Source organism: Nelumbo nucifera, chromosome 8 (genome assembly GCF_055504915.1).
Source record: "Nelumbo nucifera cultivar China Antique chromosome 8, China Antique-T2T, whole genome shotgun sequence".
In the NCBI taxonomy this organism is placed as follows: domain Eukaryota; kingdom Viridiplantae; phylum Streptophyta; class Magnoliopsida; order Proteales; family Nelumbonaceae; genus Nelumbo; species Nelumbo nucifera.
The window spans coordinates 3,759,442-3,782,041 of NC_142656.1; the positions used below are offsets into that span (position 1 = coordinate 3,759,442).

At 39.1% G+C, this 22,600-nt stretch overlaps 1 protein-coding gene and 1 pseudogene across 4 annotated transcripts; both read left to right on the top strand.

Moving 5' to 3' along the window:
• The first annotated feature begins 856 nt into the window (after positions 1–856).
• Positions 857–17,069, top strand: LOC104600621 (PHD finger protein ALFIN-LIKE 4). Of its 3 annotated transcripts, XM_010263679.3 has the most exons (6): positions 857–1,395; positions 1,536–1,568; positions 5,341–5,569; positions 14,810–14,945; positions 15,805–16,094; positions 16,493–17,069. In XM_010263679.3, the coding sequence occupies exons 1-5, from the start codon at positions 1,299–1,301 to the stop codon at positions 16,066–16,068; spliced, it is 759 nt and encodes a 252-aa protein (XP_010261981.1). In that variant the 5' UTR covers positions 857–1,298; the 3' UTR covers positions 16,069–16,094; positions 16,493–17,069. The 3 variants fall into 3 exon arrangements, with proteins under 3 accessions (XP_010261981.1, XP_010261980.1, XP_088749348.1); XM_010263678.3 differs by lacking the exon at positions 16,493–17,069 and having other exon boundaries at positions 15,805–16,293; XM_088893222.1 differs by lacking the exons at positions 1,536–1,568; positions 16,493–17,069 and having other exon boundaries at positions 1,159–1,395; positions 15,805–16,293.
• A 2,439-nt stretch (positions 17,070–19,508) lies between these two features.
• Positions 19,509–22,203, top strand: LOC104600622 (phenylalanine ammonia-lyase 2 pseudogene; annotated as a pseudogene). Its single transcript, XR_016079502.1, has one exon. The product of XR_016079502.1 is annotated as a phenylalanine ammonia-lyase 2 pseudogene (transcript).
• Positions 22,204–22,600: the final 397 nt, after the last annotated feature.

Sequence of the window (22,600 nt, forward strand, 5' to 3'; positions counted from 1 at the left end):
TAGTTGTGTAAATATAGAATTATAGATGTGTCCTGTTTTTCTATATTTGTTTTATATTTCCGTGTAAAAATAATTCCGATATGTCACACTTACTTTTTATTTAATGTAATAATTAATTAATATTATACTTGTGCATTAGTCTTTTTTTGCAACATTTATATATTTTTTATTTTATTAATTTTTATTATTTATTTATGACATTAAATGTTAATACATTTGACACTAAAGTTGAACTGTTGATCTTTGCCAAATATTAAAATGATTTTATTTTTGATCAATTCTAAAATATGTATTTCATTTTTATTATAATTATTTTTTTTTTTTAATTTGATAAATGAAAGTATCACAAAGTCTATTTTTTTCTACATTTTTGTAATTTTTATATCTATTTATATTTTAAAAATTTTAATACCTAACTATAACTTCATAAATTTATTTTTCTTTCTCCTATTCTTTTAAATAATTGAACAAACAGGGCGTTGAAGCAATACAATGATCTAATCATGCTCAGAAATTTTGTTTGCAAAGAGATATGCTAATTGAAGCAATCATAGCCATTTATGTCATCTTGCAATCTTATTTTATTTGTTGCTAAAACAATAGATGAGCATTTTGATAAATTTACCACTACCCTAATTTCAATTAAAGAGTGTTGATAACATGCAAGTTATGCGTCACTACCTTAAAGTACAGGTACATCAATTTCCCTAAAAAATATAATCATAAAACACTCTGAGGAAGATGGAAGTCTGTAGCATTTATAGCAGGATTTAAATTTTGACCGTTAATAGTTACATTCAGCGTAGGATCTTATGACCCACGAGTTGAACTGAGGTTTTCTTATTGTTGAACACCCATCGGCTCACGTTAGCCTTTCCTCGATTTATCACAATATCGCAATCCGCCTCCCCGGACTTGTCACCGGTGTTTCAAATCCACTTTAATCCGTCCATTTCAAGGCGATTCAAATCCGCGAGGCCTTCTATGATTTTATCCCACCCCCTCTCTCTCTCTCTCAACTGTGAGGGGTCAAATATTTTTGCCCTTTTCCCTCCTTTCAAACAAACGCCCATTCCTCTCTCTCTCTCTCTCTCTCTAAGCTCTTGCAGACTTTCGCTCTCTCTTTCTCTTCCCTCTCCCGCTTATTGACTGTGTTGGTTTACTTCTTGTTCCTTTCAAATCTCGACAAATATCGTTGCAAACCACTAATTTCCGTGTCTATTACTACTTGGCCTTCGTCTTCGTCTTCTCGTTTACTTCCCTTAGAAAACTTAAAAAGTTTTTGGAGCGTTGAAGCCATGGACGGAGGTGGAACGTACAATCCTCGCACAGTTGAAGAGGTCTTTAGGGATTTCAAGGGCCGAAGAGCTGGCATGATTAAAGCTCTCACCACGGGTATTTTTTTTCTCATTTTTCAGAAACATTATTGATTTCGTTTTTAGAATTGGTTTTTTAGTTTGAATTTAGGGGTTTGGAGTGTTCTTTTTGTGAATCCTCATGTTTTTTTTTTTTTTTTTTATCTTCTCTTACTGCAGATGTTGACGAATTTTTTCAGCAGTGCGATCCTGGTTAGGGTTTACGCCTCGTTTTTTCCTTGCATATTTTTTCACTATTATTTTTTCTTTTGTGATGTAATGTCCCCGTGTATGGTTTTCTTTGAACTATTGATTAGGATTCGATGTGGTAGTGTCGTTTTACTCTCAGAATCTCGATTAGGACCTTCTTCACAGATATCATAGTTTTTTTCGACCTTTTCTATTCATTGTTTTCTTCAGGGGAAGCAATTACTAGCATTTCTTGCTTGTGTGCTAGGATTCTGTTTGCATGCTTTTGGTTGCAGATGCTACTTTCATTATTCTTTTTGTCTCTTCCGCTTTATGAAGTTCTTCCTACCTGACTTTCCTCTATATGCATTTTGTACACTGTTTTTATTATTTGAACTAAATGTCTTATGTTGTGGAGCAGATGGTGATTTGTGATTGTTAATTTAGTTTAATTTTAAGGCAATACAACATTTTTCTCCCTGATTGTTTATGATATATTACGTCCAAATGGTTGTTTATAATTATTTTTTCTATCTTACTTGTATAAAGAAATGTTTAGTGGCTGTTTAATGAGGAATTACTGTTGATTTTATGGTTGCTGACTTTTGCATGTATATGCTTCCTGGAACATTGGCTGAATATATGAGATAGCCAGCCAAGTGTCTAGAGACTTCCCTAGGTGGGTCAAAGAACCTATATGAGATAGCCAGCCAAGTTTTTTCTTCCTGTGTTTTTTAGGTTTTGGATGAGAAATTCATGGGAGCCACATTTCAATTCCTAAATTATTTTAATATGTTACTTCCTTTTTTTGTGTGTCAACATATATTGTTCTCATCTTACTTTTATGGCTGTTATGACATTGATCTGTAATATAGCCTTGTTGACATAAAAAAGGCCATTACTCAAAGCTGGTTGACTGGATATGAACGCAATTTTACTAATGAAGTAGCCACTCTCAGACTCAAGCATAGTTCTAACTGTTTGTGGTCCAAGAAAATGAAATAGTAAAGGGCAAACCTCCAACTCTTTCTCTGTCAGAGTTTTATTTTGCTCTTGTAATTTTCCATTTGAAATGAGAATTTTTAAGAGAAAACAAATCAAATATGGATATTATTGGCTTATGAAAAAGAAAAGAAGATTAAATGTGTTCTTTAAACTTCTATATATCCTTTAGCAAGCAGCAAATATTAACAAACATTAACTATTTTTCACCCTGGTGATATGGTGACTATTGACCTGTACCCTCCATTTCTGTTAACTGTGGTTTTAACATGATTGGCATCTTTACTTCTGCCTTTCTGGTGACGTAGCAATTGTTAATGACCTCAGAATAGCTGGTGTCTTTCAAAGACATGGCAAGGAACGCCATGGATAAGGTATGGTGGATGTTGAATTCACATTAAAGATTTGTGGTACTTAGACTCAGGATCAACTTTGAAGTAACTGTGCAAAGACAGAATGCTAACCAACATCCTAAGGCCACCATATGTTCTAATGAAGGCATGTATTGGAGCATGCAATGTAGGTTAAATACTGGTTACTTGCAAGAAAGGAAGGATCAATTGAGTTATTGAGGTGAAGGAGAAGGTGTTAAGGGAAAGAGAAGGGGGAGGGACCGAGGGAAGCAGAGCTTCCTTGAGAGGGAGGAGGGGGTGGTCTGGTAGGGCTTAAGTTTGAGGTTATTGGCAGTTGGGCTGCACTTCTCTGCTATATTTGTTGATGCTTTCTAAACTTATCATTGTGAATTTATTGCTAGTAGGCTTTTGGTATGGATATGGGTGCTCTGCCTTTGGCATTCATATAAAAAGTCCTTTTTCCCATTCAAAACAGGAGCTTGTTACATTTGAATTTCAACTTATTGTCATTTACCAATTTTGATCTTAACATGTGTCAACTTGTACATTTTTATTGGATCTGGTTTGGCTCTTTTTGAACTCGGTCAAGTACATGTTCCATTGGGATTTTGCCATTTCTAGTTGGATTTGAATTGGTATTTATTATCTTGAAGAAGAGATAGACCAAGTTGAACTGTATTCATTTAAAGTAGGTAATGTTCAATTCATCACTTTAATTTATTTGGATGTGGGATTGTATATAAATCCTTATCAAAATGGGTCCTTGTTGAGTCAAGAACCAAACACCAGCAGATTATGTAAACTAGGTCTGGATTGAGTTGGTTGTTAAAGCATATAGGCAGTTTTAGGTGATCCTAGAATTTAGTTTTTTTTTTTTTTTCTCTTTGTAAAATCCTATCACCTAACCAATGTGGGTACCAACATGATCATTTTAAGTTTTCTAATTTTATATGCCGATCAGCATGCATGCAAAATGAAAAAATAGCAATTCTCTTTATTCATATTAATTATTCTCTAAAAACATGGCAAATCATCACATCTAAAAGAAAATGTCATTTTAAGTTTTTTAAATTTCCATATTTCAAACACAACATTATAGTATAATAAGTATTTAATAGAGAAATTGCATATTAAAATTTATTAGAAACTAAAGAGGACTACAATTTTATACCAATAAAAAATATAAGTGTAATTGTAGGAAAAAAAACCATCCTTTTATTTTCTTTCTTTTTTCTTCTCAAAAGCTATACTAAAGCAACAGATAAGTAATACTTATTATATATAATAGGATTTATCAATGCACATACTAATAAGATGTAGCCTTTGTAGTAATACTACAATAAGGCACTTGTTTTGTTATTTTTGTTGCCTATGTGAGCACCTAGTCACCTAGAAGGGCACATTTAATATAAGCCGTGACTTTGGGGGAGCTTGCACCTAGGTGACATGTTGACAACTATGTTTGCAAATTGCAATCAGACACAACCTTGCCATTGCTATTTTTTTTTTGTTGGCACAAATTGATTTGATCATCGTTTCTAAAGATATATTTTGAATGAAAGAGCTTTTGTTGAATTCATTGATTTGATCATCGTTTCTAAAGATATGTTTCGCAAAATCTGTATGTTTCGTTTATTTTCGTTGGTATGAGCCTATATAGAACCGCTTTGAGTCTGTATTGGCCTATACAATTTGAATTTAATATATTCCCCTTTCTTTCTTAATTTTGGCAACTTTTAAATATCAAAATGAATTTCTCTCTTTCAACCTCAATTTTAGTAACTTTTCAAATTCAAATTTAATTTATGTAACTCTTAATTAAGTATCACATTTAATGACATGCCTTATAGGCAAATTAAATACTACATTTAAGGCAATGTTCAAATTCGAATTTGAATTTGACATGCCTCTAAAACATTGAGTATTATTAATTCCTTGGAAAGTGTAGTTTCAGCTCAGGTCCTAATGCCAAAATATACCTTTTAATATTATGATGCTTTGTAACATGGCTTGGGGAGAAGGCTCCAAGTGAATCCTTTTCTCCCCTTGGATAGTTTATGGCCATTTCTTCAGGATAACTCTCCTCAGAGCCTATGATGGAAAGGATCATGCTTTCGCTGGGGTCCCCTCCCCAATCCAGAGGTGATTGCTGCACCTGCTATTTAATAAAATAATCAGAGAAATTTGCACGGTGGTGAGGTGTGGGGGTTCAACCTTACCTCTAAGGCAAAAACCTAGAGGGGAACACCCTTAAAGCCACAGATTGCAAAAGAAATACAACTAAAATGGGCTATTATTGACATTGTTTTAAGGTCTTGATCAGTGATTGTGGAAAGAATTTTGTGTTCAGATATTGTATGTTCCTGACTTGTAGTATCCCTACAATCTATTTTGTTGCTCCTTTTCTTATAACTCCATTTACTAATTTATGGACTATACAGAGAAGGAGAATCTTTGCCTGTATGGTTTTCCTAGTGAGCAATGGGAAGTGAATTTACCTGCTGAAGAGGTGCCTCCGGAGCTCCCTGAGCCTGCCTTGGGTATTAACTTTGCGAGAGATGGGATGCAAGAGAAGGACTGGTTGTCTTTGGTTGCAGTTCATAGTGATGCTTGGTTGCTTGCCGTGGCATTTTATTTTGGTGCCAGATTTGGATTTGATAAAAATGATAGGTAATTCTCTCTATTATGAAGTTATGGATATCTTCCTTATGTCTTGCCTTTCACTTGGAAGCTATCCTATGTAAGAAATGGTGATTGTATTGGGAAATGGCTATTTTGTTTGTTGATTTGAATTCTGTTTGGGACATAAAAATCTAGATTTGAAGCAAATTGTTTATGAAAATGCAAGAAGCTTTTTCCTTGACAACAACTTTGAAAAGTGTGTACCAAACAAACTTCTCAAATTCTTTTGCTTCCAAAACTAAGAGCATTGTTTTTAAAAGCTTATTTCATTACATCCTTACTGAATTTGTTTTTTCACAGCTTAGATGTTTCTCCTGAGCAAATTGCTATCATCTTTTTTCCCCTTGTTGTACTAGGGCCCGCTCACTGCTTATTTCCCCCTGACAAATAGTAGGGGTAAGCTCTTATCTAGAGTTGCATAATATATGCATAAAAATAATTTAAATCAGGTTGGACATCGTCTATCTAAATGTCAGAATCCTCTAATACAATAGACTTGTAACTTAAGAGTTTATCTTGGTAATGTGTTTTCTAAATGGGGTGGCAGATCCATGTTTTCTATCTTATGGAACATAAGAACAAAACACTTATAAGGTAAAATAGTATGTGTGTATTCTATGCAATGATATTTGTAAAATACTTCTATTTTTATTAACTTTGTAAAATACTTCTATTTTTATTAACTTTGTAAAATACTTCTATTTTTGAGGAGAAGAGAATTGTGTTAGTGCTTTCATCAAGCAATCGAAATCGAGTTAGGCTTACCTCTGACTAAAAATGCATGGGCGGGGGAGAAGAAACCCTTCTCGATTTGAGAACCACCGAAGCTTCACTGTACTTGAAAATTTTATATTGCCATGAAAGTTCCTTTTAGTTGATGGCTTTGGTCGGTGACAAAAGATCTCGCTGGTGGTAGCCTATTGAAAGGAATGGCTTTCGCCACCGTCAAAAGATGGGACCAGGGTATTTCGATCAAAATCAGGAAAGTTTTCCCTCAAGAGAGATGTGGGGACAGGCTGGAAAGAATGGTTACCCTTGGGTTTGGCCGTCGGAAGGTAAGGTGAGCGTTAAAGCTAACCATCTACACCTTTCCTTGGAAGTAGATGCCAGAGGAGTGGAAAAGCGAGAGGGTTTTCTTCAGGCGTGCCTGGTCGGATGTTTTGACCGGAAAAACTTGAGGGTGGAGAAGGTAGGTCGGTGGGTGTCTCAAGCTTGGGGTTGTTCGAAAGGCATTGGGATGCGTAGGCTTGATGACGAGTATTGGCTTTTCCTCCTCCCTTCTTTCGAAGACACTAGAAGAGTGGTGAACTTTGGTTCCAGATGTTTCAAAGGTTCTCTGTTGCACCTTGAACATTGGTCAGACTCGTCTGGAACTTGGCAATCCTCCAAGGAGATACCTGGTTTTGTGTGGGTAAGGGTCTATGGTTTGTTGTTACACCTTTGGAGCACGAACCTTGCTAGAGGCATAGGGGACCTCTATAGAGGCTTTTTGGAAGCCGATAACTTTGAAACTGGTAAATGAAGTGTAGAGTTTTTTTGAGTTAAAGCACGCGGGTCAGGGGTACCTCCCCTGATGGTTAATGTAGTAGTGGGTAATTCAATGTATGTGGTTACAATCTGGCCAGAGATAAAGCCGGAAAAGATGCCAGTGCTGGCGGATTTTGCTGAAGCGTTACAAGTCGAGCAGAATCTAATTTAGAAAGCTCTGATAGGCTTTTGCATTAGCGAAGACATTAAAGGGCGGTTGGAAAACTCCAATGGCTTAGAGTAGCAGGCGGAGGAGTGTTCGGACACTTTGGAAGTTTCTAGGGCTCATGAGAGTGCCAGAGCTAGAGAAGAAGCAATGATTTAAAAGGCGCGCCTCAGGTGCATAGGCGAGACATTTTAAAGTAGGCACCTTGCCCAGGTCCTAGGCGCACGGCGTGCGCCTTTTGAAAATTTGATGCTTTTTTGCGCCTATTTGGTAATGTTGTTCATTCATTCATCCTAATAAAATATCCTCTTAAAATGCAATTAAAATTATAAAAACATTATTTTTTGTGTGAGAACTAAGAATTTAAGACCTAACATGGACTTGTTTGGGCTTGCCTCGATGGGCGTGGCACAAAGGCGGCTTGTAGAATCAGGAATGTAATATGTTTTACATCACATTGGCTACTTGAAGTAATGCAATTGAGAAAAAAAGAGATTGAATTTTATATGCTTGAAAATGTTTTATATATTTGATTTTATTTTTAAATTCTCATTTGAATATGGTTTACATGTTATATTTATGTATTTTAATTTTAGATAATAGGTTTTTTAAAACATTTATTTTAAAATTTAAGTTAATATTTTTTATTAACATTATGTTTGATAATTAATTGATCTTTTTTTGAATTTTTGGCATTTTTGATTTTTTAGTTTTTTTTGTGCCTTGTTTAAAAAGGCGCACACCTTGCCTTGCGCCTTAGGTGCAAATTGACCCATGCGCCTTGCTCTTTTAAAACATTCAGAAGAAGATGGTTGGCAGACAGTCAGTGGAAGGAGGAGGAAGAAACATCAGAGCCGTAGGATGGACTTTGGATCGAACGATCAAGAAGAAAAGGCAGGTCAGACTAACTCGAGAAAGGGGTTTAAATCTTTTCAAATTTTAAAAAACTTGGAAGTGGCGGATGAAGAGTCCTTTTTAGACCGCTTAGCAGGCACGGTTTTGGATCGGTTCAAGCCGAAAGGGTGGGATTTGGAACTGGCTATTTTGGGCGAACCAAGTCAGGCTAATCATCCTAGTGGGCCTGGCCCAGTTCGGTTTAAAAGCCCTCCTAGAATGGTGTTTAAGGGAAAGCCTTCTGCGCAAGGGTCAAGAAAGGGGAAAGAGGTGGTGGTGTCTGCTTCTTCTTCTTTAGAAGAGTCAGACATAGAAGAACCTTTCTCGCAGGATGACGGTAGTTCTATCTCAACCTTCATAGAAAGCTGGTCCATAAGTAAAACCTCAAGGTAGGAGACACAAATGGAATCGAGCTCTTTGACTCCTCAACCAGTCCCTTCGTCTCTTGTGGCTTAGGACTGTAGGGGCCTAGAAGGGACAAAGGCCTTTAGTGGGGGGGGGGGGGAGTGGACAAGGAGGTGATCCTCTCAGCCTAGATACAGAAAGGGAGAGATCTATGGAGTATGGACGGTGTTTTGTTGCAAAGGAATACAGAAGACTTGGTTATGGTAGGGGCTTTGACTGCGTTAGAAGGTTCACCATCTGTCTTCTAGGAACCATTAGCAATGATTTTACCAGGAAACAAAGAAGCTGTTGGTCCCCTTGCAGTGTCTCAGCATCAGATAGTTAACCTAAGGTACACAAAGGAGGAAGAGGTATCGGCGTGGGTGCTGTCTAAGCTGTTGTCGTTTGGGGATTTTTTGGCTATCTCTATAAGAGGCTTGGAGGATTAAACAAAAGCTTTGTTGGTTGCAATTGAGAATAGACACTTAATGGAGAAGGGAAGGAAGAACCGGAGGCAATCTAAAGAGCTATTGCATCTGGCTTGGGGCCTTAATGATGGTGGAGGGGTGGGGAGCCGAAATAGCAGATCCGTAAGAAGATAATTTATGGAGAACTTGAAATTGATTTTGTGGAATGTGAGAGGACTTGGCTCTGGTAGTAGACCGGTGATTGGGAATTTTTTGAAGGAAAAGAAATCTGATATCCTTTTGTTGCAGGAAACGAACTCCAAAATTTCAGCTCCAGAATAGGGAGAAGTGTATGGGGTTTTGGCCCATGTGATTGGCTGTCACTACTGTCAGTTAACACTGCTGGCGGTGTAGCTGTAATTTGGAACACAAGCAGCTTTAAGCAGCTAGATACAGATTTTCTGTTTCAGTTAGACTGCACTGGATCCCAATCTGATGTTTCTTTGGTTGTGAGTTGCGACAGGAGTTTATGGCCCCGTTGAGTCCAGCCTAAAAGAAGCTTTCTGGGTGGAGCTAGAGGGTGTGAGAAGGAAGTGGAGTGGACCCTGGACAATCGGTGGTGATTTCAATGCCATCCTAAGGGTGGAAGACAGAAAGGACTGCACTAGATCAGATAGAGGTATGTGGTTATTTTCAGATTTCATGCAGAAATGGGAGTTGACTGATCTGCCTCTGGCTGGAGCGTCCTATACTTGGACTAACAACCAAGATCAGCCTTCTCTGGTCAGATTGGATAGGTTTGTAATTTCCAATGAATGGGATGAGTACTTTCCCAATTCGATTCAAGAAGCACTTCCGAGACCAGTTTCAGACCATGTGCCCTTGCAGCTGAACATAAATGGAATTAGAAGACAGGGTCAACCTTTTAGACTGGAGCTCTGTTGGCTGGGAGATGCAGAGTTTGATTCCATTGTCAAGAAGTGGTGGGCTGATGCTTCTTTTGAAGGCACTGCAAGTCATGTCTTAAGCAAGAAGCTCCAATGGCTTAAAAGCAAAATAAAGGAGTGGCAAAAGGATAGGCTGAAAGCTGATGAAATCAAAAAAGCTGAATGTCTGAAGATCATTAAGGAACTGGACCTTCTGGAAGAAGCAGGTCCCTTGGGGGAAGACCAAAGACTGAACAGTTTGCTTGTTAAAAACAATTTTGATGTGTTGGCTTTTCAGGAGGAGGTCAAGTGGAGGCAAAGATCAAGAATCAAGTGGTTAAGGGCAGGTGACAGTAATACTGCCTTCTTCCACAAGATGGCCAATGGAAGACAGAGAGTTAACTCAATTTCAAGGCGGTTGTGAGGTGGAAGAGAAAGGAGAAATTGAGAAGGCTACTGGGAGTTTCTACGAGAACTTATACAGAGAACAGTGCAGATTTAGGCCAAAGCCAGAGGGGCTGAGTTTCAAAAGCCTTTCTGGGCGAGAGGCAGAAGAGCTGGAAAAGCCTTTCTCAGAGGTTGAAATCAAGAAAGCTGTGGATGAGCTGGAAGGGGAGAAGGCTCCTGGACTCGATGGCTTTACCATCTGTTTCTTTAAAAAATATTGGGAGCTAGTCAAACAAGATTTTCTAAAAGTCTTTGAGGAATTCCATGCTTCGACGGCTTTTGAGAGGAGTCTGAATTCAATCTTCATCTCCTTAGCCCCTAAGAAGAATGGAGCCGAAGAGCTGAAAGATTTCAGACCCATCAGCTTCTTAGGGAGTGTCTATAAGATTAAGGAAGGTCATGAGATCTCTGGTTTCCAGTTATCAAGGTGCTTTTGTAAGCAACAGACATATACAGGACAGTGTCTTAGTTGCCAATGAACTCATTGACTCGAAAGTTAGGAGTGGGGAGGCAGGTCTGGTTTGTAAAGTGGACCTAGAGAAGGCTTACGATCATGTAAACTGGGCTTATCTAGATTACATGTTGGACAGAATGCAGTTTGGGCAGAAATGGAGAAACTGGATGAAAGTTTGTATCACAACCTTTAGTTTCTCGGTTTTGATCAACGGGGCAGCTAAAGGCAAGTTCAAGTTCGAGGGGTTTAAGACAAGGTGGCCCTCTGTCACCTTTGATGTTCTTGATAGTAATGGAGGGCTTAAGCAAAATGACTGAAAGAGTGGCAGAGTCAGGCCTGCTGGGAGGTTTTGAGATCAGTCCTGGAGGTACAAGAGTCTCATTGCTGCAGTATGCTGATGACACTATTTTTTTGTGAGGCTTCTCTGGAGCAGGTCCTTAATCTCTGCTTCCTTTTGAGCTGGTGTCAGGTCTGAAAGTTAACTTCTCTAAAAGTGAAATGCTGCCAGTTGGGACCATCTTGAATCTTCAAGAGTTGGCTGAAGTGTTGGGGTGTAAAACAGGTACATTCACCTCCTCTTACCTTGGTCTTCTCTTAGGGGTAAAGAGTAACTCAAGCAGCATTTGGAATCCCGTTTTTGAAAGAGTTGATAGAAAACTTGCCTCGTGGAAAGCTAGATATCTCTCCAAAGGGGGTAAACTGGTTTTGGTTAAGAAGTGTTCTGGCCAGCTTGCCGGCCTACTATACGTCTCTTCTTGATGCCCACGGAGGTGGCTGTGAAGATTGAGAAAAAGATGAAGGACTTTCTGTGGCAAGGGTGGAAAGACTCCTTTAAGTACCACTTGGTAAAGTGGGAAGAAATATGCAAGCCCATTTCCCATGGTGGGCTTGGGATCAGGAAGGTGAAACCCTTCAACCTTGCTCTCTTGGGAAGCTGGTTTTGGAGATTCTCCACTGAGAGTCAGGAGCTGTGGAGGATGTTAATAGTTGAAAAATATGGTTTTAGTGAAAATGGTTGGGATGCCGGATGGTCACAGCAATCTTTTGGGTGGTGTATGGAAAGGTGTTTATAAAGCCTATATTCTTTTCATCAGAGGTATTTCTTATAAAGTAGGAAATGGTAGGCGACTGAAGTTCTGGTTGGATCCTTGGTGTGGTAACTTCTCTCTAAAAGAAAGGTTCCCTGTTTTGTATGGTGCAGCTGAAGACAATTTGGTGTCGGTTGCAGATTATTTTGCACAGGTGGGAGGGGTTGTACTTTGGTCCCCTGCTTTCAGAAGGAATTTCAACGACTGGGAGTTGGATCAGGTGGCTGAACTGCTCTCTGTGATTCAAGAGCAACAGCCAGATCTGCAATCTAAGGATACTAGATGCTGGTTGTGGTCCAAACCTGGTTGTTTTACTGTCAAATCTTTCTATCTGGGCTTGCTGGGGAGTAACAGCCAGCCCTTCCCATCTAGAGCCATATGGGAGACCGCAGCTCCTTTGAAAGTCAAATTTTTTCTGTGGATAGCTGCGAAAGGAAAATGTGTCACCTATACTCGTTCATCAAAAAAAAAAAGGAAAATGTATCACCAGAGGAATGTTTAGTAGGAAGGTTTTCAACTTATCAGATTTAAACAGTCCCTTGTGCAATTTGGCTCCAGAAACAGCAAATCACCTTTTTTTACGCTGTGGTTTCACAGCAGAGGTGTGGCAACACTTCCTTAGAGCTATAATTCTGAGTTGGTGCTGGCCGGAATCAGTCTTTGGTTTGCTACAAGGGTGGAGAGTTCTTGGTATGTCCAAGGAAGGAAAGCTAGTATAGTCTGCCGTTCCAGCTGCTGTTTTATGGGCAATCTAGATAGAAAGGAACAATAGGATTTTTTAACAAAACAACAGGACTGAGGCTGGGGTGATTAACTTTGTAGTGGAAGAGTTGAGAAGCTGGTTGTCTAGCTCTGATTTGTTTAAAGATGTTTTTTGTTCTGGGGCATTTTTGAGGGTGAACTTTTTTGGGGGGCTTTAAGGTTGTTTGCGTAGCCTCTTGTACAGTCTTTTTACAGCTCATGCTGAATACAACACTTTACCTTTCAAAAAAAAAAAGATTGCTTACCATTTATTAAAATACAAGTTTGCATAGTTTCATTTGCATGTAACATTATTTGTTAAAATACAAGTTTGCATAGTTTCATTTGCATGTAATATTATTTGTTAAAATACAAGTTTTCATAGTTTCATTTGCATGTAATATTATATTACAATGGTGGATTGCCATGCTAAAGTTCTCTGGGATCTGTTACTGTAGATTTACGAAAAGCAGCTAAGGTGAATTGACATCTACTCACTTTTTCTACGGTTTAGAGATCCATCTTGCTGGTTAAAAAAGTAATCCTGTCTCTCTTTTTTAGGCTATCAATTTTAATTTTTCTTAAATTGTTGAGGTTTCCTGTAAGTGCATATAGACATCTGGATAGCTTTGGCTCTGGAAAGTCTAATGATGGTAGGCAAAAAAATCTCTATGATGGTGAAAGGTCAACATGCCATCAACAAATCATGATTTTTGTTGAACTTCTCTGAATGCGGTTATGGTATTAGCAGGTCTAAATTTAGAAGCTTCACCACAAAGAAATTGTTTAAGTTTTTTCAATAAATTATTTATCATCTTGTGCTACATTATTTGATATTTTTAAATAATATACATGTTAGATTCCAGAATAAAGATATAATGGTTGTTAGACTACTGTTGATGAAGGTTGAAAAAAAAACTATTGTTTGTTTTATGTGCCAGCTTTTCTATTTATAATCAATGAATAGAAAATCAAAACAGGTATAATGTAAAGTATTTATACTCTGGATATTCTGCTTCCCCCCAATGTGAGTGAAAAAAGGCAGATGCATTTTGCATTGCAGCATCTCATGAGTCCAACAGTAACCTCATATCTTTAGCTATTTATAGGGGAGAGCACTATTCGGTTAAAACCAAGAAAAGAAAAAACTGAACCGAAAATTTCGATATTTGGTTAAATCAGTTTGGTTTTTAGAATTATAAATTTGGTTAACCGGAATTCTATTATTATATATAATATATTTATACATTAGTATATGATAAAATGAAATTTGATTTCATAATATATATTTTATAATATATAATATATATTACATTCTATAATATATATAATAGACTATATATTATTAAAATTTGGTTTTAACCGAAAACTGAACCAAAAATTTTGGTTTCAGTTATTTCAGTTTTTGTATAATTTGGTTTTGGTTTTATTTTTTTAGTTTGGTTTTTAAAATTTCAATTTATTTGGTTTGGTTTTTAACCGAATAAACAGAATGTTCACCCCTACCTATTTATACTTGTGAGTTGTGACATCATCTAAGTTGTCTTCTACTAAATTCTTACGAGTTTAATAATGTTGCACACTAGTGAACCACTTACATCTTCATGTGAAGCTGTACTTCCCTATTGCTCTTGAACTTGCTTGCACATTTATCCTGCATGCAATGGCATTATTGTTATTTGATCGTGAAGATTTGAGTTGTGTGTAAAGAATTTAAACTTCCTGTGGACGTTTTGTTGCTTTTGGAATACAGTTTAGTGCACTGGTTGGAACCAGGGCAGATCATGTTCCTTCAAAGTAACTGGCACAACATGAATCTATGATATAGAACTTGCGGACCTTGCAGTTGCAAATTTCATTTGTTAGATTTGCAGATGAATATTGCTGGAAGCCTGGAAGTAAACTGAATTTTTCCATATTTAACTTCAGAAAACAAAGCGACCTGGAGGTTTTTCAAGTCTATTTGTTTGGGCAGATTTAATCTGTTGGCTGTTTGCAATCACTTTGTATTATTGTCTAAACAAAATTGTTTATCTTCTATTATTGGTTGGACTTTGAAAGCTGAATGTTGTATTATCATATCATGCTTTATTAGCTTTTTAAGTGAACTAGCTGCAGTAAGTCTCTTTTGTGATTATGTTCTCTTGCAATCACCCCCAACCCACATAACAATGTGCGGGGATTTGCCATGCAGAAAACGTCTCTTTAGCATGATAAATGATCTCCCAACAATATTCGAGGTTGTGACTGGAACTGCAAAGAAACAAGTAAAGGAGAAGTCATCTGTTTCAAATCATAGCAGCAACAAATCCAAGCCAAACTCTAAACCGGTGAAGTGTCCTTGTATCTAAGCTCTATCCATTCCTATAGTAAATCACTGGTTGCAACCCCATATAGTTTGGATAAGGTTTAGATGATGATGATGGTGTTTCTTTTTCTGAGAAATTTTCAACAAAGTTATAAACATGTATACTAACTCGTGCACTGTCTGTGTGTGTGTGTATATACTACATAATCTACCAATTCTATACTAAAAAGGTTTCTCTGTTACGTTGGCTTGTCTTTTCCAAAGTAACCAGTTTGGACAACTTTTATAGGTCTGCACTAAAAAACATTTTTTATTGTTTTCATTGTTTGACTCGTTTACTCATACTGTGCATTTGGTTGATTGGATCTTTATGTTTTATATATTGTCTGAAGCCACTATTTTTTTTGACGAGTAATATTGTTTTTTTTTTGTTTTATTTTTTTTCTTGTTTTGAAATCTCTTCGGGTAAAATGTTTAGTTCTAGTTGTCATTGAATTGTAGACTGGATTTATTTTAGGAGTTTCAGCAAGAGAAATGCAGATGCAGCAACACTGCTTGTCCAATGTGCTAAAGAAGGCACAATCGGGCAACATCAAATGCATCAGAAGACAAGGGTGACCATCTGTCTTCTAGTGTGTTGAATGTGCAGCAGTGCTATTTGGCAGTATTGCAGTTCCAATAATGATTTTATTTTTTGATGGGTACTTCTAAAAAAGATTGAAGTGAGGTCACTTTAGTTGTTTGTACACATTATTAAAATGCTGCGAAAAAGCTAAAATGATAGGATCTTCTGTGTTTAGAAACCCCATTAATAGACTATTGACATTGACTTCAATTGTGTTGTCTTTATTACTATTTCTTTTTCTTTTGGCAACAAGCAGCGAGGGTCTGAATCTCAGGGCAAGTATTCCAAGGGGCAGCCAAAGGAAGAGGAGGAGGGTTTGGATGAGGAAGATGAAGAGGAGCATGGGGAGACCCTGTGTGGGGCATGTGGAGAGAACTATGCCTCAGATGAGTTCTGGATCTGCTGTGACATTTGTGAAAAGTGGTTTCATGGCAAGTGTGTGAAGATCACTCCAGCAAGGGCTGAGCATATCAAGCAGTACAAATGCCCATCTTGCAGCAACAAGAGAGCGCGTCCTTGATGGCATAAGATGGGTTCTCAAACTCTGTATGCTCTCATGGTGAACTTAGCTAACTGAGTAGTCAATCAGGTTTTACCTTAGTCTATAATGCCATGTTGGGCATGTCATGTGTAGTGGTACTTTAATTTTGGATGTTACTGTGGAATGATAATACTACTTATCTGTAAGTCTTCTGAAAAATGCCCTTGTTTAATTCTATGTAGGATATATATTTTTGCCTTGTTAGACTGAAAGCCTTGCATTTTCTTCAATTGCATTATAATTTATATGGTTTGGACCATCTATATCATAAGCTCATTTTTGTTGCTAGAGAAATTTAAATTTAGTTGAAATTCTTTTAGTTTTCCTCATTGCCACATGGTCTGACAGAAATACTACCAAGTATTTTCAGGTCAGGCAGACTTACAGAAATGCCATTTCTCAGGTCGGCATCATTTTATAAAGCATCAGAGGTGGCATGAAGGGTACAGGTGTGGAATGGAACAAGCTTGTGCTTTACATGAAGGGTACAAGGCGTTGGGAGTGTTGGGACAAGTATCCACACCAGGGGATGCAAGAAACGCTAGGAATATTTGACAAGTATTGGTGTCCATTATTTTTGGTCGTTAAAGATTTGGAAGGGAAGAGCTAGTCTATCCCAATGTTCTATGATGGCAATGATGCACAAATTTTGGCGGAAGTGTGACAACTCTCATCTTCTATTTATCATAAGCATTAATGGGCTGTGTCTCTATATCCCAATATTGAGAATTGAGTTGGGGTGCACCGTTGACGGCTTTAGGTTATGATTATGATGACGGTGACAACGCAGTATACTGGGAAGAGAAGTGACTTCCATATCTCAATGTTGAGAATGGGCCTTGGCCCTTGGGGTTCATCACTTTAAATTTCTTATTCAGCAGTGCGTCATGATATATGTCTTCTTTTGCTTATAATCTTATCTATATGAATGATGCCCGAATGAAAGCCTAAACACTACATTTTTTTTTTCTGTATCTGAATCCGAGCCTTCCTGCATCAAGAATGTCAATGGCTAATGGTGGTGGATGTGGATCTCGAATGGCTATTGCAATAATCGAGGAACGCCACGAGTTTTCTTAGGAGGATGGTAGAGTCTTTGGTAATTTGTTGGCAATCTGTAGAAGCCGTTGTGTACCAAACACATTCATTAGATGACTGATGCTCACAATACTGTCACCTTACTTCCATGAGAATGCTATGATTTGATTTGGGTGTTTGCTTTTTGAACAACTTAACGACACGAGCTATGGCGGTGAACGAAGCCCGAAGGGTCTGTGGGTGCAGACTCCAGACTAGAGTGATACTGACACCTATTTCTTATTCAACTTGAGCACCTGCGTATTGGGATTTGTAGTCTGATACTCTGACACCGATTCTAGTTACAGCTTTAACAGAGTTACAGCCAGGCTTACCTCATACATTGGGTGCCGGTCTAAACTCCCAACTTCCGAAGAAGGGATGTGATACTCCTGTGCAAAACCTCGCCAACCAGCGGGTTGGTAAGGTCTCCTGCTGCCTGCTGGTGGTAGGGGAGACGATCGAATCCCACATGGAACATCTCTGAACTCTCATATGGGCATATCTTTAGGGCTGTCAATGGGTCGGGTTTGACCCGATTGGGTTGGTTTTGGTTCCAGGAACTAGAACGATGGATCCGTTTTGGGTTCTAATAGTGTCCCAATTATTATTGGTTTCATCCAATCCCGAATTGAGTTATATTCATATAATACATGCATATATATATAAAATATGTATTAATCATATTAATTTATTTATTATAATTGGATGTCGGGTTAGAGTCGATTATCCTGAGAATCAATCGATTTGGTTCTGGGTCTGAAACTTATAGACCCTATTGGGTTTGGTTTGGTTCCGGGTCCTATTGGGTCGGTTCCGGTTCTAGCTGGTCCTAGCCTAGACCCAACCCATTGACAACACTACATATCTTGCTTTTTCTTTCAATCAATTTGTTTATTTGGTTCGGTTTTTAGCCAAATAAAGCAAAATTTTTAAAACTAAACTAAAAAAGTAAAATTGAACCAAAACCAAATTATTAATATACTATATTATATATATTATAATATAATTAAAAAAGAAAATTTCAATATATTATATATTAATACATAAATAATATAAATATATTATACATTATATGTTGCATATTATATACCAAAGTTTGGTTAATTTGACTTATTTGATTAATCAATTTTCTAATTCTAAAAAATGAAATTGAAAATCGAATTATTCAAAAACTGGATTAACCAAAAACCCCAAAATCCAAACCAAAATTTTTTGGTTCAAGTATTTGATTTTAACCGAATTATGCTTACCCATAATACTCTTTATTCAGTTTCTAGCCAGTGAGACCTAGTCCTTACCCGCACCTGCCTTGTTCTTAGATTATGGATTGTTAAATTATAGAATGGTTTAAATAGTGTTTGTTTTAATCTTCTCACTTGACGTAGACTTGTTCATGGGCCAGGTAGCTTGATGGCCCGATGCATTATTTTTTGGGCTTGGGCTTTAAATACCAGTCCTGATCATTTTTCGGGCTGGGCTTAAGCTTTCTTAAATAACCTGACCCAGGCCCGATACTATTATATATATATTAAAAAAGTATTTACGTTATACATAATATATATATATATATATATATATATATATATATATATATATATATATCAATTTACTATTAAGAAATATAAATTATTTTATTAATTTATTAAATTATTATAATATTAATTTATAAAAATATACTGAAAATAAAACATTTTGTATACCAATCGGATTTCGGACTTCAAGTTTTATATAAAACCAAGCCCATGGGGTCAGAATTGAGCCGCACATTTTCTGTTAATAAAGAAGGAAAACCCGCCACGAACCCGGCCCGACGCGGCCCATGAACAGGTGCAAAGGCACCCGGAAATGGCCAGATCTGGGATAGATCATCATCAGCCGCCGAATGAACTCGTAGATCCATCCCCTCTAATGCTCACATGGATGGAGAAGGGTACTGATTAAATATCTAATCAAAGCCAAAAAGGTTGGCAAATCCTTAGAGTGCGTCTCTTGCAATCGCACATCGGGAATATCTCCCATACTATGTCATTTAATGCACGGCTGCAGAAGACAAGTTTACAAGACTACACTCAAGAAGCATTCCAATTAGTCAACGGTCAAATTTAAAAAGCCACAGCCATATAAAGCTTACCTCAAGGAAAGAGAGGGGGGGGGGGGGGGTGTCTCGACGAAGAAGGTAAACACTAAACTTCCACTCCATGCAAGAGCAGGACTCAATTGTTGGAGACTTTGGAGTCAACAGTCACCAATCATGAACGAAGAGAGCCACACAGTCCCACCAGCCAATACCTTTTTGTATAGACTTGACCATTGACGCAGCCACCTCCGCCTCCGCCTTCACTCTCTTGGTTCATTCCAATTATTCATTCTATTTTAGTGTTCTGCGATTAGTATCCAGAGAGCATCTGCCTGCCACGCGCGGTGCCACCCCATCCTCTCCAGTCTCCTCCTTCCAATATTTCCAATTAAATTCCGGCAATGGCGACGAATGGAATCCACCATCCCATCGACCACTGTCGTCCTCCCACCCTGCCCATTCCAAAAGGTGGAAGGAATCCCATCTTCGTAGCGGGCGATTCTAATGTTTCCAATCCACCACACTGGAAAAAGGCCGCCGAGGCTCTACAGTGCACCCACTATGACGAAGTACGTCGCATGGTGTCACAGTTCCAGCAGTCCCAGACAGTTAACCTCCAGGGCACCAATCTCACCGTCGCTCAGGTGGCCGCGGTTGCTCGTCGGTCTAGCGTGACTGTTACTCTCGACGAGGCTGTGGCCCGGGACCGTGTGGCAAAAAGTGCCAATTGGGTTGCCGAGAACATTGCTCGTGGAACGGATACGTATGGCGTCACCACTGGTTTTGGTGCTACCTCCCATCGGCGCACCAACAAGACTACCGATCTCCAGACGGAGCTCATTCGGTTCCTCAACGCCGGTGTGATCGGAAAAGAGAGTCTTCCCGCCAGTTATGCCAAAGCGGCTATGCTTGTTCGAACAAACACACTGATGCAAGGTTACTCTGGTATAAGGTGGGAGATACTGGAAGCCATGTCCAAGCTCATGAACAAAAACTTGATTCCTAAGTTGCCTCTGAGAGGGACCATCACTGCGTCCGGCGATCTAGTTCCCTTATCTTACATTGCGGGCTTGCTAACTGGCCGGCATAACTCCAAAGTAATCACCCTGGAAGGCGATGAAATTACGTCCAAAGAGGCACTGGAGCGAGCTGGGATTTCTGCTCATTTCGAGCTGCAGGCTAAGGAAGGTCTAGCTCTCGTCAATGGAACTGCAGTCGGCTCTGCTGTGTCTGCCACAGTTTGTTTCGATGCCAACATCCTGGCTCTGCTTGCGGAAATCCTCTCGGCCTTGTTCTGTGAAGCCATGCACGGGAAGCCGGAATTTACCGACCCGCTGACCCATGAGCTGAAGCACCATCCCGGCCAGATCGAATCGGCCGCGGTGATGGAGTTCCTTCTGGAGGAGAGCGACATGAAAGAAGCGAGGATCCGTCACGAGAAGGACCCGCTAACAAAGCCGAAGCAGGATCGCTACGCGCTCAGAACATCTCCGCAATGGCTCGGGCCACAAATTGAAGTGATCCGCATGGCCACTCACTCGATCGAGAGAGAAATCAACTCTGTTAACGACAACCCATTGATCGACGTCGCTCGTGACATTGCTCTGCACGGGGGTAATTTCCAAGGAACTCCAATTGGGGTCTCGATGGATAACCTCCGAATTGCCATCGCAGCGATCGGGAAGCTCATGTTTGCTCAATTCTCCGAGCTCGTCTGTGATTACTACAACAACGGATTGCCTTCTAATCTGAGCGGCGGACCCAACCCGAGCCTGGACTACGGGTTCAAAGGTGCGGAGATCGCCATGGCGGCATATTGCTCGGAGCTTCAATACCTGGCAAACCCAGTCACCACTCATGTTCAAAGCGCTGAACAACATAACCAGGACGTGAACTCGCTCGGTTTGATCTCTGCCAGGAAGAGTGCGGAAGCGGTAGAAATCTTAAAGCTCATGTCTGCAACATACATGGTGGCACTTTGCCAAGCGATTGATCTCCGACATTTGGAGGAGAACATGAGGGAGGTAGTAAAACACATCCTCAACCAAGTTGTGAGGAAGACCCTATACACAACTCAGGACGGATCATTGCTCGAAACCCGTTTCTGCGAGAAGGAGCTCTTGCAGGTTATTGAACACCAGCCTGTGTTCTCCTACCTCGACGATCCCACCAATCCATCCTACGCTCTACTCCTCCAATTGCGGGAGGTCCTCGTGGAGAAGGCGCTCAATCAATCTCCTAAAGCAGAAGAAAAGAGTACTGAAAGCGGGTACTCCATATTTAAACAGATACCAGTCTTTCAGGAGGAACTCAAGGCGAGATTAGGCGAGGAGATAGCCAAGGCCAGGGAGAGGTTCGATAATGGTGATTTCCCGATACCCAACAGAATTAAGAAATGTAGGACTTATCCGATATACAGGTTCGTGAGGACAGAAGTGGGAACCGAGCTTCTGAGTGGTGCGAAGAAGGTGAGCCCTGGAGAGCACATAGAGAAGGTTTATGAGGCGATCAATGAAGGGAAGTTGGGGGAGATATTAATCAAGTGTTTGGCATTCTGGAGAGGTTCGGCCGGACCCTTTACGCCCAGGCCCATGGTGTCATCGCCGGCACACTGTAATCCCGAATATTGGGGTTGGTTCGAGAAAGTGCGGTCTCCCTCTGCTACAAGTGGGAGAGGCTTTTGGAATCTCTGAGCAGTGAAATTTGGTTCCCTTTGTTATACCGCAGCTCCTTCTTTGGTTGATAGGTTCTGTTACTTCTGTATGAAAAATCCCATCTCAAGGAAATGATGGTATTGAAATACCTTTTTTTTTTCTTCTGCAATTTAGATTTTAGAGACGCTTTGGATTGGAAGTTGAAGCTTCATGGGTGCAAATATCAATGCTCTGTGTTTAGACATGAACACCTAGTATGTACTACTAAAATTCCTTGTTAAAATTTCATTGAACAGTGTTCACTTCACACCTCTTGAAATTGCTTTTACTTGTTAATATTTCAACTATTCACTTCTTTGTTAATGGTATCTCTACTTCAGTTTTTAGCTCATCTGTTATTTACTTTTTCTCTCTAAAGTCCAAACATGGAGCCTGGATTTCTTAAATAGTCTGTCACCTAGCAAACAGGTCAGGATCTTCCTTCCAGATTCCAGGTTGATCTCAATTCGATCCGTCTATAGGGGATCTAAATTAAAATCATTACTGCCCCATTCTCTGTTCTCTCTCCACTTCTCTCTCTCTCTCTCTCTCTCTCCCTTAAAATCTTTCCTCACCCCCTACTTATCTCTCCCTAAACCCTTTACCAAGAAACAGAACTATTCAAACAAATTGAAGCAAACCCTGTTCAAATAGTAGGCCA

Excerpts from the sequence above, each read along its gene's own strand:
- LOC104600621 (XM_010263679.3), top strand. The coding sequence starts at position 1,299 with ATGGACGGAGGTGGAACGTACAATCCTCGCACAGTTGAAGAGGTCTTT. Across the intron at positions 1,569-5,340 it reads TTTTCAGCAGTGCGATCCTG|AGAAGGAGAATCTTTGCCTG; the intron begins GTTAGGGTTTAC and ends TGGACTATACAG. Across the intron at positions 14,946-15,804 it reads CCAAGCCAAACTCTAAACCG|CGAGGGTCTGAATCTCAGGG; the intron begins GTGAAGTGTCCT and ends GGCAACAAGCAG.